Genomic DNA, 19,841 nt, shown 5'->3' with positions numbered 1-19,841 from the left:
TGACAAGACCCTCAGGTTACCACCACAACTCCTCCTTCAACCCCTCCTTTTTGTGATGTATCAATGATGTAGTCATGATGTAGTTGTGATGTAGTCTTAGGAGTGTAGCATGAGGGATTAGTAGCTAATAAAAGTTGGGATCTCCTTTTGTTCAGGGCTTCCATCTTGCTTCATCTTGCAGTGGGTGGGAGTCCTGTCGCGACAGTCTTCAATAAAGACCAAGCCTACTGGCTGCTGTTTTGCTCCAGTTGTCCTTGTTGGTGTCTTTACTTTTGGTCCAAGGGAGCCCTCGGATTTCTCCATTGACAGTAGAAAAATTGGGTTAGATGTTATGGCCACGACAGCTTGTAGGCTCAGCCCCAAGAATGAGATTGCAAGATGAAGATGCTCCTCTGAGGTGCTACAGATATTGAGTTACGCAATATTTAGAATCTTGGGATAAAGAAACAATGGTTTCTTTCTCCATTTTTTAAAAAAGAAAATGAAGTCTGTTTGTAATCCAGGCAGAGAGCAGAAGTAAACAGAAATGGGGTATTCTGTTATCACGGCAAAGCCAGGAGTTAAACCAGTTAAGTAGTAATTGCTGCTTTATCTCAGATTCCTAGGTGTGCAGCCAAATATTGAACTCCCTCCTTTCACCTTCCATTTTGGAAGCGAGTGTACAAGCTGACCTCATGGATACAATACCCTACTTTTTTCTTTGTTTTCCCTCATCCCAGTATTCCCTGCTTTGTTTATATTTTGCCTGCTGAAGAATTCTTGAGAACATAAAAGCTTACTATGTTTTTGTGTCTTTTTGGTTGATCCTAATAAAGATACTGCTTGACTGTGGACTTTGGGAGTTTTTTCTTATGGACCAGCATAGCTAACTTAGTTTATACTTATACAGTGGTACCTCAGGTTACATACGCTTCAGGTTACATACTCCGCTAACCCAGAAATAGTGCTTCAGGTTAAGAACTTTGCTTCAGGATGAGAACAGAAATCGTGCTCCGGCGGCGCAGTGGCAGCAGGAGGCCCCATTAGCTAAAGTGGTGCTTCAGGTTAAGAACAGTTTCAGGTTAAGTATGGACGTCCAGAACGAATTAAGTACTTAACCCGAGGTACCACTGTACTGGCATAAAAAGTATACACACTTTCTCACACATTAAGACCAAACTCAGAAACGCTGATAGCTGTTTGACTGCTATTTCCCTTCCAATTATTCAGTATTTTACTATTCCCATTAAACTGTGGCAAAGCAATTGATTGGTAGCAAAATATCTCATGCGGTAGCTGGAGGAATGGATATAATGGGAATGTCATCTCTTGCTATACAGATTGGTCTAGGAAATGCTTTCAGGAGTTTCCTTGACAACTGATTTCTAGTGCAAGAGCAATTTTGTATTATTACCTTGAATAAAAGCTGTAGCTTTTATCAACCTGTGCGTGCTTTTTTTGTAGTTGCTAGTACAGTGTCCATAGAATAGCACAATAGAAAGCAAAGACTGAAACTGGTAGCAGGAGGAAATAATGTAATGACAGGACAGATTTCCCAGAAATGCAGATTATGTGATCAAGTCATCTAGGCTTGCCACACATCCCTTCTTCATTGTGCTTGGAACATGTATTTTAAAAAGTGTGTGTGTGTGGTTTATTTGTTTTTAAAGCCTGAATAAACTCCTTTACCTCATCATTTTCTCTGCCTCTATAATTTCCTGTGCTCCTAAATAGTACCTTGCTATCTAATTGCATATGTTAAGTTATTCCCAAAGGCCATTAATTAGCTGATGGCCTACGTTGGAGAGTGCCTTTTGGCCCCTTGGCATTTATGCTGTGAAGTGCCACATGACACTATTTAATCCTCAGTGCAGTTGAATATCTATATGAAACTGTTGGGAGTGTGGAGTACAGTGCCATATGTATGCTGACAACACTCAACAATATTTCTCTGGAACATGTAAAATAGCAGAGATTGTGTGGATCCTAGATTGGTTCCTGAATGCAGTGGTGTGCTGGCTGAGGAAAAATAAACTGACCTTGAATCTTGACAAGACAGAGGTGCTGTGGATGAGAAATTGGCTAATTACCTGCAGTCTGGAGATTCTTCTGGATCAAGCTTTGCCACCGGAGGCCCATGTGGCCTTGGTGGCTTAGCAGCACCTCTTGTTAGCATATGATAGCTATTGCTGTTCTGCACAGAACTTGGAGAGTATCTCAATCATATCTCCTGGCCGTCAGTGTATCTCTGTGGAACTAACTTGCCCAGAGTGAGGAAAGAGAAGATAGAATAGCATTAAGTTGCCGAACATTCAGCTTGTACTAGTTCCACATTAGGTGGTTCAACCTTCGCACATCTTGTCACCACAGGGATACTGAAGAACAATCTTGCCTTGAGGAAAGGAGAAACAATACTTGGAGAACTTGACTGAAGAGCAGTCATAATGCAATGAACACAGAGACCTGAATGCAGGCAACTGAGAGCAAATATCTAAGGGAGGTCTTCAGTCGCATGCCAATTTGGAGAAAAATGGTACTTTTTGCTTTGTCCTACTTATTAATGCTTGAACTCAGGATGAAAGTGCTAAGAGGAAGGCACATTTGGCAAACCCTCATCGTGATCAACTCCTGCCTGGAAACCTATGTCCCCACTGTGGAAGGAAGGACTTGCGGATCCAGAATTGGCCTCCACAGTCACTTACGGACTCACTGTTAAGACCGTGTTCATGGAAGACAATCTTACTCAGCTATGAGTGATCACCAGAGAACTACTATTAACACTCACCTGTTGTGACATAACCAGGGATGAGAGAATTCCCACTCTTCCATTCCTTTATTGTAGTTGTTATTCTGTATTATGAATCTGACTTGTTGTTTCCTTTCTGCTCTGCTATCCTGTGTTTATTGTATCACACTTGTTATAGATTGTTAGGGTTTTTTTAAAAAATAATAATCATGTAAATTGTTTTGAGATGCTGGTTTGAAAAGAGGCATACAAATACTACAAATAATGTGTTCCGGTTATTATATAAAGCCCTCAGCAGCTCCTGGCCAGTTTACCTTTTCATATTCATATCCATTTAACCAATTTGATCTGCAGAACTTACACTTCCGCAAGTGCCAAATAGTGTTCATTCCACATCTGCCAGTAATTAATATTTTAGTCCGGCAGGGCATATTCTCTGGAACACCCTGCCTATTACAATCAGGCTGGCATCCTCACTGTACTTGTTTAATGTCTGCAAAAACTACCCAGACATAGGGTTTTATTAGGTATACATTGTTTTTAAAATTTTGTTTTTAATTGGTACTTCCCCATAAACATTTTACAATATTTTATGTAAACAACTTGCATTTTGTTCCCTTTATTGGCATGCCTGATCAAAACAGTGCTCAACATGTTTGTGTGTGTGTGTGTGTGTGTGTAAAATTCTGTCTAGGTTGTGCTTTTAAGATGTGTGTGATAAGACAGAAAAAGCAAGAGATTAAGAATAACATGACACCACAAGTCCGTAATATTCTTTGAGCTACTCTGGAGTGGAACTGCAGGGATGCCAAAGCATGTTAACACTATGAAATAAAGGATCTCAGTCTCTTTGCCTGAGAACGTGCAAGGAATTTAACTCCAGTAGATATTGAACGCAGCATATAATCCTTCTTAGTTGATAAGAACATGATTACGTAACGACTGTCCTGATGGGTCAGTCCAAAGGTCTGGCTAGTCCACCGTCCTTTTTCCCACAGAGGCTGACTATATGCCTATGGGATTCCCACAAGTGGAACATATACACAATGACTTTAGTGTGTGATTTTCAGGGCAAAACTGTCCCCAAGTACTTCGCATCAGAATCATAACAAACACTATGTCCTAAGCCATTAGAATATTTGCAATTTCACCAAGAGCTTTTAGGTGGTACTTAGAAGTTTGTGAAATATTTTTGATTTAATAAAAACGTTTTCCCCATAACAGGAGATAGTGGGAGTTTTTAAAAAGTGGTATTTTACATAGAGTGCAGAGAAAGGATATTTTCTTGAAAATAAAGTTCCATGTTTTTTTTAATGACGCAGCTGTTATTATCCTGACGCAGCTGTTATTATCCTGACGCAGCTGTTATTATCCTTCGGCCTTGTGCAGGTCAAGAACTTGTTGTTATTCAAAGAAATGCTCAGCACTTTGCTTTTAAACAGAGGAAAGCAAGGCATAATCTCTGTTCCAAATCTCTCCAACACTTCCCCTGAACACTTTGCTGCTCACTTCCAGCACTGCAATTTGTAACTGAAAAACAAGTGAAACACATGATTAAAGAGTTAATACAAACAAATTATCAATTGTCTTTTTCTTTCTTATGTTTGCATTCTATCTTTTCCCAATACTTGGGATTCTACGGACTCTATGATTTTGTCATAAGTGAAATATAAATAAATAAATAAATAAATAAATAAATGTCTTCGCACTAACTCTGTATGACAAGAGTGGTTAACATCTTTTGGCCTGAGAATCAAATTCACCCTTGGCCAACTTTCTGGGACCACATACCAGTGGTGAGTGTGGCCATCTCACAAGTTTACAATACTGTTCTACCTTTTTTTCTTTTAGTTACTATGTCTTTCCATTAAATCATACAAGTAGCATGAAAGTTACAGCTGGACACTAGGAGTGTCTAAAACAGCTAAACCTGTGTTTAAATGCAACCTAGACTCAAGCTGGGAGCATTGCAGTCAAAGAACAGTGCTACTCTTGGTTCTCTCCTTTTTTTCATAGGGGCAGGATAATTCTTAGATGTACAACAAAACAATAGTATAATGGCCAAGTGACTTATCTAGTGAAGTTGAAGGGGGATAGCAGGAGAATTGAAGGCTTTTTAGAATAATAAACAATGAAACTTGGGGCCTTGGATTCAAACTACCCATCTTTTGCATTTGCACAGCATGTATGTCATCAGTTTCTACCCATTCCATTCTTCATCCTCTGCCATGTATGCACAGTGATTTCCGCCCCCCCCCCCAAGTTCAGAAACAGCTTTTCAGGCAATATGAGAGGCTGCCTCAGGAAGGGTCAGTGATAATTATACTGATGTAGAGGGAATGCTGGTTTTGGAGCTGGTGTGCAAGAACATTGAAGATTCAGAATATCAGATGTGGGGATGTAGGGTAAAAGGCCATGTTGAGCATAATTCCATGATCATAGGCATGACTAACAAGTATATTCGGTGGCTGACAAAGGAAATAGGGAGGGCTTGGAGAGGGGAAGATTAGAAGCTCTGTATTTGCAAGAATCCAATTACTAAATAATCCTTTCAAGCTATTACATAATCCCCACTGCCTTTTCATTTAAAAAATGGCTGCTAAAGAAAAAATGCAATTTTTATGTTCTTCTACCTCTCTCTATCTATATATGGATTTGTTTTGGTTTGAATAATTAGGAATCCCCCTCCCCATTAGTGTAAAATATTGTGTAATAGTGAGAGGCGCATAACTGATGGCATTTCTGAGAATTATTTCCACAACTAAATAGCTACAATTATGTTGTACGCCAATAATCTGTGAAGTTATTCTATGTAAACTTCAGTAGCGATCTATAGATTTGCTTTTTTAATGTTGAAGGTAAAATATTCAGATGTGATTACTGATTAAGACTCATCCTCTTGAAGAATATAATAGCTGTTTCGCACATAATGCTAAACCAGATTATTTCTTAGCAAGAATGAGTATGCATACAGCCACTCAGTTGGAAAATCATGGCTGCTTTGTTCTTTTTGCTGCTCCTGGTGCTGCCATGCTACCTAGAACTAATGGCATGGTTTGGTTTACCGTTAGGTGTATACCTGGGTTTGTGTTTGTCTTGCTCCTAACAAGCCACAAGCTGTAACCAAAGTTTGATGTTTGTTTACTGCATGCAATTTGTTTGGGGAAGAAAAGCATTGAGACTGGTTTAGCAAATGCTGAACCTTAATAAAACTTGGTATGAGTGTGTAGCAGTGACCATTGTAGTCCTTAATCAGGTGAAGTTCAATGTGTGGAGATGGGGTTTCGAATTTATTCTTGTAACCCATTACTTGAAACACTTTGCTTAGACGTATGTAAGGCTGGAAGAGGTTGATTCTTAATAAAAAATTCCAGTTGTCTGAAGCGCGGGCAGCCAACTGGCAGCCCACAATCTACATCCGGCTCCTGTGGCAATTTTTCAGTCCCTGGCAATGCTAGCAAAGTTGAATCAAAGCAGTTAAAAAATAGCCCATAGTTTCAGCCATGAGGATCATAAGAAAGTTTTCAAGATGTAAGAGAAAGAGAATCCATAGTTACATTTTGCATCTTGCTGGTGCATAAATGTGAAGAGTATTTTGGGATCCAGGCTACTATCTGGTGAATGGCTGGAGTAATACAGGGTTAGCCATTCTGGTTTAATCTTTTCAAATTTAATTTCCCCCTCCTTGGCCCCTTCTCTTAGTTCTGTGCTGGAGCAGTCCTTAAAATGTTTTGCCCAAGCTCAAATTAGCTATCTGTCACACTGACAAGGTGTTGAATTCAAAGGACATACTGCAGCTTGGTTCTTGTAACTGAGCAGAAGCCTTTGGAAGCAATAGAAATTTACTGCACAGTCTAATAATGAGATTTACTGAGGGTGGGAAGCAACTCATTTGTGCAAAACATTCTGGATCATTAATATACGGAGACGAGGGCTGCTTTTAGTTGCCATGACAGACTATGAAGTACGGTCCTGCGGTTGTCAGAGATTTCATTTACAGAAGTCCATGACTGGGCTAGTGATATCTTGTCGTAACGTACAAAACAAAACCGTAAATAGAGCAAGAAGAGGTGGTGGGCATCAATATATTGTGGGCAGAGCACCCAGGGGTGTGTGGGGGGGGCAGTATTCTCTCAGAATAACACAACAGAACTTAGTGGTGAGCGTAGGGTACGTGGTCCTTCCTCCTATCTTTCCATACAATGTTATACACACAAATATCTGAATAAGGCTAAAGATTGCACCCCTTGGAATGCAAACGCCTGGCTCTTCTGAACAATATCTTAATATTTTGTGCTGGAAATATTCTTCAGATGTTAGAAAGATTTTCTATAGTAATTAGGGAAAATCATAAGAAAACTTGATCCTAATACTCTGTGTGCTTGTTAACCTCAGCTTTGTGTCACAGAGAAACCTAGACGTTTTGGGTTGCACATCGGAATGTTACTTGCACCCCTCAAAAATTGATCTTGAGGCTTGGGGGAGCCTTCATAACAGATTTGGGGGCTATGGCAGCAGAGGAAGGGGAAGTCCCATTGCACAATTGGAGCTCTGTTCATGCAGCATTGGATGCAATGCACTTTTTTTTAAAAAAAATCAATAACTAAAGACATAAGATTATTGGAAGATTAGTCAAAACATTAAAGATGTGCAGTCAGCTGACTTTTCTTGAGTTCATTAATCAACACTCTTCAGTGACTAGTTCAAAGATGCAAAGTGAATCAAAGTCTCAATAGGATATTAGTTTCTTAATCAGGAATATTGATTTAGAAAAGATCTGCTAAATCACTTAATTAGTTAATCAAAAATTTCAGAGTGCATGAATTCACTTTGCAGATTGAATAGGAAGGAAAACCAGTGGCAGGTGGTAACTTTGTTAAAGGTTAAAGTTCTGGGTTAGCAGCATTCAGGAAAGGGATCAGCAGCTAAGCAGAAGACACGAGAATAGTCAAAGGTAGAGTGAAGATAATGCAGATTAGCCACCCAGTAGAACTTGGAAAAACTAACAATATTATTCATTTTGAGTACAAAGAACAGGAACAATGTTTTCTTGTGGGTGTCAAATGCAGTGTCTGCTTAGTGTCACTCTTTCCATTGCTGAGGCACACACAGAAGTGTTCACCACAGCAGCGAACAGATCTTTGCAGGAAGGATTTGGAAATTCCTCCTTTTGTTCAGCCACCCAAGGGACTCTTCTTTCCCCCTATCTGCTCTTGCTAGAGCTACAGGACAGACAGAACTTTCAGGTAGAATGGGAAAGGCAAACTGCAAAGCACAATTGAGCTGAGCTCATGGCACATACTCATACGTTCACCTGTATTATTCTGTTTTATGTCTAAGAAAGGAGTTAAGGGTTAGTCACTCAATATTTATTATTTTATAGCTGTTCATAATAGGTGAACAGAAGCCTAGAGGCCATTAAGAAACATTCAAATTGCACTTCAGTCAAAAATTTGCGTGCTATTTACACCAGTGGAAAAAGGTAACTCGGTAAAAGAAGTGTGATAACATTTCCCCAAAGATATAGTGCATGTCTTTCCTGATTTTTTTATGTGAAACTTAAAAAAGTGGAGAATAAGATCCTAGGTCCCCCTGCCCCGCCCCACAAAACAGCTTTATTTTAAATTTACCTTCTGGAGTTGTTGTTAGTCTGAAAGGCCCAATAACTTTTGAAGAACTCACTCTGTCAAATAGTGATTCCTTATGCTCTAACTAAATCCCTGAGAGCCTCTGATGGGACACTTCTTGAGGTTCCTCACACCCCTGAGGTTTGGTTGGCAATGGAGACTTGTTCCCCCCCCCCCCCAAAAAAAACTGCAATAACGTTCTTGGGGCATATCTATGTGAAAAGGAACAACTGCTGTCTCAGTAGATTGGTCTGTTGGAAAGCTGGAGGAAAGCTGTTCTTTTGCCTTTCCTGTAACTTTACTACATTGAGTTACCGTATTTTTCTGTCTATAAGACGCCCCCTATTTTTGGGGACTCAGATTTAAGAAAATGGGGGGGGGGATGGCTCGTGTATAAGACGACGCCCCCTCATTTTTGACATTATTTTTAGGGGGGGAAACCTAGTCTTATACACGGAAAAATATGATATATTGTATATCTTGTTCAATGTTTGTATCGTTTACTTTCTTCCGTACAGTGGTGAGTTTTTTCATTTACTGTTTCTCTCTCTCTCGCTTTCTCATATTGTGTCAGTTTGCATCGTTTTGATCTCTCACACCAGATAAGTACAGTAATTTCATGGAGGCAGACTTTGAAGAGTGCTATTGATTATTATGGAGACAAGCCATTTTAATCAATTCATTTAAGCTGTCACAGTGATTCAGTGTAATAATGTGTTTACTCTGGGCGAGACAGGAGGCAGCTGCTCTAAAGTAGCAGAACGATGGGCTGCTTCTGACTCCCCCATGGAAGTGACCAAATACTCTTTTGTATGGTGGCTGAAGCAAAAACTGCTAAACCTGCAGCTTGACCAAATTCTCTACACAACTTTACGCTGGACAATCTAGAAGGGCACCATTATGGAGTCCCTTGATGTGATTAAGTCAAATCACTGCATTGCTGAGAATAATTTTTTGGTAACCTCTATATACAGTGGTCTATTATATGAGATCCAGGTTGTAAACTCAAGACTGCTTCATGTTTTTATTATATGTGTCCATTAATTTAAACAGTCTGGTAGCTTGCTGTAGAAAGAACACTGCAGTGAGATACCAGTGACTCACAAGCGATAGTGATGTGGTTTCTTTTGCTAGGCGGTTTCTGGCTGACAACAATATTTGTAGAAAGAAAAGGGAGTGCCAGAAAGATTAGAACTCATGGCGGTAGTGTTCATTGTCTCTCAGGGGGTTCACATGCAACATTTCTCCTGCTGCTTCATAAAGGGAACCTGAAGCATCTAGTGTACTTCTTAAAGAGCCCTGTGTGATGCTGTCAAGTCTCCTCAGGTTTATTGATGGAAAAATGCAGCCCATGCATAGTTCTGAGGCAATGGGCTCCTTTTATTTTTAAAAAAAAAAAAATAGGAAAAGAGTGTGTGTGGCCCAGTTATTATTATTGTTTCTTAAATTTCTATACCGCCTTTCATCCAAAGATCACAGGGTGGTGTACAGTATAAAAACACCAAAATACGTAACATAGTAACAAACAAAACAGTACACCCCAGTTTAAAAGGCCATAGATTGTTTCATTAGCCAAGGCCTGGGAGAAGGAATTTTTTTGCCTGGCACCTAAAAATATGTAACAGAGGTGCTAGGCAAACCTGCCCGGGGAGAGCATTGCATAACTGGGGACCCTAGCTACAGCCTAGTTCCCCACTCTTCCCTTGTTGTCTAAATGTTTATCTGTAATTTCAACTTTGTTGATATAGCCTCATGCCGTACATCTTAATATTTGAGCTATATTTCCTTTCTAGCAGTTAGATACTTCTAAAAGGTAAAATTAAATGGACCCCTGACCATTAGGTCCAGTCGCGGACGACTCAGGGGTTGCGGCGCTCATCTCACTTTATTGGCTGAGGGAGCCGGCATACAGCTTCCAGGTCATGTGGCCAGCATGACTAAGCCGCTTCTGGCGAACCAGAGCAGTGCACAGAAACACTGTTTACCTTCCCGCCAGAGTGGTACCTATTTATCTACTTGCACTTTGATGTGCTTTTGAACTGCTAGGTTGGCAGGAGCAGGGACCAAGCAACGGGAGCTCACCCTGTTGTGGGGATTCGAACCGCCGACCTTCTGATCAGCAAGTCCTAGGCTCTGTGGTTTAACCCACAGCGCCACTTTTGGTGGCCTTCAAATATGATTAATAATAAGAATTTATACCCTGCCCTCCCCAGCCAAAACCGGGCTCAGAGCAGCTAACATTAAATGTATAACACATTAACATAAAATCAGGTAATCAATTAAAATACATCCTAAAATCAGATCGGAATCAGAAAAAAATCCAGTCAGATGGCAACCCGCAGATTAAGAGATGAGTACTGTATTATTTATTTCATTTGTGAATGTATTGCTGCATCTATGGTGGTCCTGTAACTTGATTGCATTATCTTTATTTGTTTTCCTGTATTCTTGTATGAGGTCCCCCCCCCCTCGTAATAGATTATGATAGACTTGAAAGTGACAGTTTTAATATCCTGGCAGTGTGTCATTTTGTTTGGCAATGTAAATAGTTTTTATTGCAGTATTATTCATGAGTTATATCGTATTATTGTAGTACTTGTACCTGATCCCAAGGAAAGCCAATATCAAGTAGCACCTGAAAACAAATTGCATTGGCAGCTTCTGTTGGGCACAGTTGTTCATTGGGAATGATCCCAAATCAATCATGGATGGCACAATTACTTTTATTTATTAGATGTCACGATTTTCTTTTAAAACACCATTTTTTGCCTTGCTCTGGTACTTGAAAGCCATTGGCAGTCCAGGCCTACATTGACGAGAGAGAGAAATTGATGGGGTGACCTGCCAAAACCAAAACCCTCCTGGGCCAAAACCCAACTGGACAGATGCTGGGCTGTCGTCATTCTCTTTTTCCTCCTTTCGTTGATCGTTTTTTCTTGAAGAGTTTTCCTTCTTCAAGGGAAGCGAAAGAAAATACGATGGCCACCTCAGGAGCTAGTTCCACCCCCACCCCCCCATTCCAGGGCTGTGTCCGGGAAATTGAAGGGTTTTGAATCCACTGGATCCAGAGCCACACATTACATGTCCTCAGAACATCTCCTTTTTGCCCTCAGCAGTGGTGAGGGAGTATCAGTCACTGTCCTTACATTTTCTTTGATGGCTGGGATGGAAGTTCTCAAGGTGGACCACCTTCTCTGCCTGCAGGCAGGTAGATCCAAAACATTTCCTATAGCCCCTTGGATGACCTCACAGGGATCATTGGATTTAGCCTTTAAACAGTTACTCACCGTACGTTACTTAAATCCACTTACTTCAATGGGTCTATTCTGAGTGTAATGACTTTGAATAGTTGGATACCACCCACTGTTACCCTAACTGCTTTGTACAAAGCAAGATTTGGAATTATTTGTATGACTTTTGAAATGCTCAGAATACCAGTCCTCAATCGCATTTTGAAATGAGCTAAATGAATTTTGGTGAATAGTTATGTATTAAAACCTTTATTTCCCAGTAAAGGGCCCCTGGCACTTTACAACAGGTGGAGAACAAGTTTGGGAATTTGCTTTCAGGGAAAAATAAACTTAGAATGGAAAAAAGGCTTAAAGGAGGAGGCAACAGGATGACTTTTTTTGGTATGCTGGAAACCATTTATTAAATATTGCAAAGGGAACTCATTGCTTCCTCAAGCAAAACCAAACCTCTTTATTATTTGAAGGTAGGGATGACAAAGGTGATACCCTCCAGCTCAGGGGTCAGCAACCTTTTTTAGCCGTGGGCCTGTCCACCCGCCCTCAGACTATATTTTGGAGGGGGGGAAAGAACGAATTCCTATGCCCCATAATAACCCAGAGAGGCATTTTAAATAAAAGCACACGTTCTACTCCTGGTAAATACACCAGGGTGGCCCCACAAATAACCCAGAGATGCATTTTAAATAAAAGGACACATTCTACGCATGTAAAAACATGCTGATTCCCAGACCATCTGCAGGCCAAATTGAGAAGGTGATTGGGCCACATCCGGCCCACGGGCCTTAGGTTGACTACCCCTGCTCCAGCTGTTCCTGGACGGCATCTCTCATAGGCCATGCCAGCTGAGGCCAATGGGAGATGGAGCCCAACAACAACTGGAGGGGACAGCACATTATTGGCTACCTCTGTTCTAAAGTATCAATTTAAAATGGAATTTGTAAAGATACAATTGCAATTTATTAGTTTAATTCAGTAATCAGTAATAAAGTGATAGTAATGAAGTGATTAATAAAAGTATTAGGTAGTAAAGGATAGCAAGGTAGGCTCTGGTGAATATTGTTTTGACTTCTTCATATAATAAGTGTGTATATTTTCTGTCTGATCTTTTTGTTTTATGGAAATAGTTATTTTACTAGTACTTACTAAAAAGAATGTTAAAAAAGAAAGAAATCATGTCCTTTTTTTCTTAATCCTGGAGCTTCAGAGTTTCTCAAAAGGGTGAGGTTATCTTTAATGCTTTTTTTTGTATTTGTGTTGACAGGAAGTTTCTGACTATGGAGGTGAAATCATGAAGAAGTAGCAGAAAGAATAATAATGCTTTTCCGAAATCGTTTTTTGCTCTTGTTGGCCTTGGCAGCCTTGTTAGCCTTTCTGAGCCTTAGCCTACAATTCTGTAAGTATACCTTGGTTCACATTATGTGAGAAGTGTAAAGCCTCACAGCGTTCACCATGGCGTCTATTAAATTTGGCCTACTTTCTGTTTGCCCCCAACCTTTCTTTGTAAACCACGTATTTGAATGTAGCTCAAAGGAAGTTGATGCCAAGCTGTATATGTGAATGGGAAATGAATGCCACCACTTTTTCAATTCTAGAAACATGAGTTCTACACAGATTCTAACCAAAGTCATGCTGATTGTGACGATTTCCTGGTTTCCATGTAACATCAAATCATTTTAACTTTATTTGCACACAGTGGTGCATACTTCTATAAAGTCCCTGATGTGATCCTTCCCTGCTCTTGTATACCAGAGAAGAAATAAGTCGGTGGCTGTCTTTATGTATTATGCAAACCAGTGCTTGTGGATTGTTTATCTCCAACAAACCATAAGCGATTGCCATGGTTTCTTGGAGAAACAAACCACAAACACTTATTTTCACAGAACACAAAGTTGCTCAGTTGGTTAGAGCATGGTGCTGATAACGTGAAGGTTGCAGGTTCAATCCCTGTATGGGACAGCTGCATATTCTTGCATATTCCTGCATTGCAAGATGATCCTGGGGGTCCCTTCCAACTCTATTATTCTGTTATTCTTTCTGACATGGCAGGGGCACGGAAAGGGCTCATCAGGAACTTTTGAGATGCATGCACCAGAATGCTGCTCATTTGTGTTAAGCCACAATTAGTTTTTCAATGCATTTTAATGCTGCATGTGAATTGGACTGATTGAAGGAAAAGCCCTGCCCACCACCCTGTCTATGTGCTTTCAGATAATTGCTTGATGATTTAAAAAATACTAAGAACTATGTTTTCTTTAAATAGAAATGCATTAATTGCGACTCTTTCTACAATTTGAGTAATTAAGTAAAGCATAAAATGTCAGGGCGATTCTCAAACACAAAAGCTTGGTTACAGACTGGGGAAAAAAGAGAATATATATATACTTATTTATATTGGAAGCTAGATGTGGAATTTGCAGTAATATGATCAACGCAAACTCTCTTTCCAGGGTGTCATGCTGTAAATAGTTATATACTTTCAAAAAGTTAGTTGCTTCTGTGCTGGTCTTGGCTGACTAGATACCTGCTTATGTGATTGTGGAAAAACTTATCTCAAGATGATTTTCCATTGATTAATTCAAACTGTGGTGACTGTTGCTAGTTTTTGAGGTCTCTGCTTTTTTAGACTTCTTTAAATAACCGTAGAAGGAAAGGATTATAACCTCTCTTCTTTGTAATATGTGGACCAGCCCTCATGTATTGAGACAGTGTGCCTTTTTGTGATGGACTCTTACTGATTCTGATTTGGCATGTTTTGCTAAACAAATAGATGTTCCTATTGATTGGCTGTGATACATTTATATACAGTGGTACCTCGGGTTACATACGCTTCAGGTTACATACACTTCAGGTTACACACTCCGCTAACCCAGAAATAGTGCTTTAGGTTAAGAACTTTCCTTCAGGATGAGAACAGAAATCGGGCTCCGGCGGCGCGGCGGCAGCAGGAGGCCCCATTAGCTAAAGTGGTGCTTCAGGTTAAGAACAGTTTCAGGTTAAGAACGGACCTCCGGAACGAATTAAGTACTGTAACCTGAAGTGTATGTAACCCGAGGTACCACTGTATAGCGGAGATCTGCACTGGTTGCTGATTTACTACCAAGCTAAATTCCAGGAATTCTTATTATTACTATTATTTACAGTGGTTTCTTGGTTCTTGAACTTAATCCGTTCCGGGAGTCCGTTCAACTCCCGAAACCGTCCGAAAACCAAGACACAGCTTCTGATTGGCTGCAGGAGCTTCCTGCACTCAAGGAGAAGCCACGCCAGATGTTTGGCTTCTGAAAAACACTTACTTCCGGGTTTGCGGCATTCGGGAGCTGATTTATTCGGCAACTAAGCCGTTTGGGAACCAAGATACCACTGTAAAGCCCGTAACAACTTGGGACCCCCCCACTCCCTAGGCTTTTTGACTGATTTGACGTTTGCATTGGCAGAATGTCTGTTTCTTTATGTTTAGCATGTGCCTTGATACCGCATGTTGAGTGCCTTCAGCATCACATCTCTGCTGATGGCTTGTTCTGAATTAATTATTCTCTTCTCTATTTGTATTCATATTCCATATTTTTCTTGGGAGTAGAGTTGCTGAAGATCTTCCTTCCTTTAAACTCCATTTTTGGGATCTCTTGGCAGAACTGTTCGCTGGCTCAGTGTACATTATTGGTATGATAAGCTTGTGTTTGTTTTCTCCTATACAAGTTCCATAGTATGGGAAAACAAGGAGTCTGTAGCAGATTATTAGGATGAGGTTCAGGGGACTTGACACAGGTAACTCAAATGATGTGTTGTTTTCTTGCTACAAATTACTATTTCACCCTAACAATTTGTGACCATGTTTGGGTTCTTGCAAAGATTTCCAGTAAGTAGACATGGGGAAGCAATTCAAAATGGATCATTCACAGACCGTACTCAAAGATGACCTCTGAGCTGCAGCTGTCTATGAATTCAGCTTATGAGATAGTCTGCAAGCAAATTGTATTGATTAACATTTTAGCTCAATATTTTCAGCTGAATGCATCTTGGTTGACCATTTATAATTGAAACGTATGTGCTTAGGAGTCATACTTACGATGCACATATTATGTCAGAACTGCTGTAAGGGACTGTGGAGGGGTGGGTGGGATTTATTTATTTAAAACATATTTCTTTTTGGCAGTATGTATCAACAGACAATATATAAGGGTTTTGTTGATGGCTGAAGATCCTGTTGCTGTATTATTTCTGTGTGTACAGAAATACACATTTCCTCAGCAAATACTTCCTATAGGTTAGGCTGGTGTTTGCCAACCTCCAGATGTTATGGACTACAACTCAATATGTCCAAACCAGATCTGCTGCCTAGGACTCATGGGGACCAGGTTGGAAGTAGGCGAAGGCCATGTTAAGCACTACACTTGTGCCTTCTAACGTTCTCCTGCCATGGTTTGACCTTCATTAATATTAGGATGGGTACTCCATGCCTCAGCTATTATTTATGCATAAAAATATTTATCATGTTGCTATGTCATAAAAATATGCCACAACAGCTTGCAGAAAGAAAACAAAGTTAAAAACAGGCATCAGTTAACCATTGTTAATTGTCATAGTGGCACAGGGGCATTTATGACTTGTTTGTTTGTTTGTTTTTGTTCTTCGTGGACGGCACAGCATGTTGGCTATCATTCTACCCTGAGGTTATTTTGTTCTTTCATAAACCTTTATCAAATCATTTCATGCTTTCCCTCCAGCCCTTTGGTAAAGCAACAAACCTATATTAGTATAGGTAAAGGTAAAGGGACCCCTGACCATTAGGTTCAGTCGTGGCCGACTCTGGGGTTGTGGCGCTCATCTCGCTTTATTGGCCGAGGGAGCCGGCATACAGCTTCCGGGTCATGTGGCCAGCATGACTAAGCCACTTCTGGCGAACCAGAGCAGCACACAGAAACGCTGTTTACCTTACCTATTTATCTACTTGCACTTTGACGTGCTTTCGAACTGCTAGGTTGGCAGGAGCAGGGACCGAGCAACGGGCGCTTACCCCATCACAGGGATTCAAACTGCCGGCCTTCTGATCAGCAAGTCCTAGGCCCAAGCTATATTAGTATAGCTGCTTTTATTTATTCATTTGGCTCCTTTGCTAATCTGCTTGATGCAAAGGAGGAAAACATTTGTCGCAGTGTTATATATACAGTTTTTCTTTATTAATGTTTATAAACTTTACCCCCTCCTCTATTTCTTCACAAATATCTCATGCTTCCTACTTTCTGCCTTCCTTTTGCTTGTATTTTTTTCAGTTTCTGTCCTCCTTCCATTATAATATAATAATAATTTATTATTTGTACCCAGCCCGCCTGACTGGGTTGCCCCAGCCACTGTGGGCAGCTTCCAGCATACAGTGTTGGCTCAGATATAAGCCGCACCCGCAAATAAGCCTCACCTTTAAAATTCAGTGGCTTGGGAGCCGCAGACAGGACAGGTGCCTGGGAGGTGACAGGTGACAGGGGAGTGGGAGCCGCACCACTTTGCCAGCAGCGTAAGGTCATAAATACAGTGGTACCTCGGGTTAAGTACTTAATTCGTTCCAGAGGTCTGTTCTTAACCTGAAACTGTTCTTAACCTGAAGCACCACTTTAGCTAATGGGGCCTCCTGCTGCCGCCGTGCCACCGGAGCACAATTTCTGTTGTCATCCTGAAGCAAAGTTCTTAACCTGAAGCACTATTTCTGGGTTAGTTGAGTCTGTAACCTGAAGCGTATGTAACCTGAAGCGTATGTAACCTGAAGTACCACTGTATAAGCCGAACTTTAACTTTTCACAATCGGAATTTGGAAAAAAATGTGGCTTATATTCAGGCCAATACGGCATATAAAAACATAGTAAAACATTCTGGTCTGCGTTATCAAATGTTTTGCTGCAGACCAGAATTAGCAAGATGTCATCTTATGAAGCCATTTCAGTTGTAAATGGTGACATGTGTACATTAAAAATATAGAAACATAGAAAATGGGTGTATTTAAAAGCTTTCATTAGCTAGAATGAATAGTTGATTTACTATAAGTATGTGGGAGATGTAAACAGCAGTTGAATTATTGTTTAGTTAAATGGCTTCAGGCTAATAATGTGGAAAGTAGCTAACAAGCCAATGGAATCTCCCTTAGTTTACAATATATTCTTTTGAAGACTCTGAGCTCCCAGGACAGATCCATTATCGTGTTGAAATAGTAGAAAGACAAGGATTTTGGTAGTCTAAATCGCTGCAAGTTTTTTTATTATTATTTGGCAACAGTTTTTAATTGACTGTATTTCACCTGCTTTGAGAATAGGAAAGCTGTAACACCTCATTATGTCACTTAGCTGCTGTCTCCTAGAGAAAACAAGTCAACCCAATAAGTTCTGTCACAGTGTGATGTGGAGCTCATGTGCATTAGATCCTAGACTAAAGAAAGATGTAGTAGTGAATAGAACATCCTACTAAGTGGATAATGTGTGCACTGACCTATTTTGCATGAACACTACAAATCTGTACACATTTGAGTCTTGGTGGGAGTGGGTGATGATATATTTGTGTAGTACGTATTAAGTATGTAAGCATTCGCTATATAGGCAATGGGGAGGTTAGGTGGAAAAGAGATGTGGTTTTGAAGCATATAATGGGATCCCATTCAAGACTGATATGAGGTGATAAATGGTAATTCCTTTGCAGTAACTACTCTTAAGTGCATTGCATGATTATATGCTGTTTGAAATAGGCTTGCTTAAAGCAAAGTCAATTTCCTTTCATAACTTACGTTAATACAGTGCCAGCCTAGCTAACTGTTGCTGGGTGGTGAAATCCCAATAAATAGAACTATCATATAAAATTCACTGATTGGTTGCTATTACTGTATTTGTTAGATTTGGGCTGTCAAAGTTTGTCAATAATTCACATTTCCACAGGTAGCATTTAATGCATGGATGAGCCTCCTTAAGTCTAGTTTGGAATTCAGGTTTTGCTAGTTTAGTGATAATCTTCACATTTGTTTCTGCTTCACTTTTGGCAAATGCAGGGCATGTTCCTAGCAAGACTGTAAATTCTGCAAAAATGTAAAAATAAAAAAGCAGAATTACTTTTAAGTTACATTGTTTTACTTTATCTATTGGCTTCACATGTCAGTTGCTTTTCAGATTTCTACCAAGGTGTTATAATTACTGAGCTACAGTTATATTTTATGCATGATAATTAGGTGAGGTTGTCGATACTTTGCAGTAATTTCAAGGAGGAGAAGTGAGTAGGTGTATGACTACTGTCTGAATTACTTTCTGTAAGAGTATGCGAAGAAAAAAATCCGAATAAACTTTTCACATATATAATTTTCCTCCTGCCATGTGGAATAATCTCTGCATAAACTAATGGGAGCATGCTTTTAAACTTAATGCTAGTTTAGTGATGCTTGCACAGCAGTCTGGATGTCTATTGTACACACAGTCTGAACAGATGTGTGTCTCTCTGATGGGTACCATCCTCAAGTATATAGGGGTCTCCCCAATGATTGAGTGAATGGGAATATGGGAAATGGGAATATGGCTAGTTTTAGCCTGGGTAGTTTCACTGCCACCACCACATTTCCTTGTCAGAACCAGCGGCATATTTTAAATTCTTAAGAATTCTTACTTGGTAAGCAGGTTTGAAAGGGAAGGAGAGCTGTTTCAGAGAGCAATCCCACTGAACAGCACAAAATGGGGTTATCAAAGCACTCAATAGGTTTTCTTTATAGACTCAAAGGGAATGGCTTACAGTAGAAAAACAGAAGGTAACCTTATGGAGCAGTTTCACAAAAAAGCAAATCTACTTCCTAAACTTTAAATATGCTGTTACTTAAGTATTTCTACTTCCCTAACGGCCGTTGAAAGAGCAAAACAGCTGTAGAGTACAGAACTTATACCAGAGCAGTTGTCTCATCACTGAATGCTTCTTCTCCTGAGATCTAATGGCCTGAGAGCCAGCCACCAAGGAGTTAATGGCCAGTGATGGTTGTGCTATGTTTGCCTGCCACTCCTGGAATCTGCTAAGAAGGAAGGAGCTTCCCTCTTAGACAGACTAGGCAGCTCCTATGGCCAGTCTCCCAAGTTGGTAAATTCACTTCATCTCAGTTTCCATTTGTATTGTCTCATTACCTTGAATTCAATGTGTGATAAAAGACCACTCAACTAAAAGGTAAATCTGTTCAGGAAGTTGTAAAATCCATTCATCCTTGCATTCCAGGTGGCATTGTAGGTTCCCAAA

The 19,841-nt window shown here is 40.1% G+C and overlaps 1 protein-coding gene across 1 annotated transcript in view; it reads left to right on the top strand.

Moving 5' to 3' along the window:
- Positions 1-19,841, top strand: part of PXYLP1 (2-phosphoxylose phosphatase 1) — a 60,549-nt gene that overhangs the window by 16,036 nt on the left and 24,672 nt on the right. Inside the window, exon 2 of the mRNA XM_081910491.1 lies at positions 12,865-12,996. Coding sequence (XP_081766617.1) covers positions 12,918-12,996 — 79 coding nt within the window. The 5' untranslated portion in view covers positions 12,865-12,917. The remainder of the gene's footprint in view (positions 1-12,864; positions 12,997-19,841) is intronic.

The sequence above is a fragment of the Podarcis melisellensis genome (assembly GCF_964234715.1).
Source record: "Podarcis melisellensis genome assembly, chromosome: 5".
Classification (NCBI taxonomy): Eukaryota; Metazoa; Chordata; class Lepidosauria; order Squamata; family Lacertidae; genus Podarcis; species Podarcis melisellensis.
This window is presented reverse-complemented; position numbering and strand designations above follow the sequence as displayed.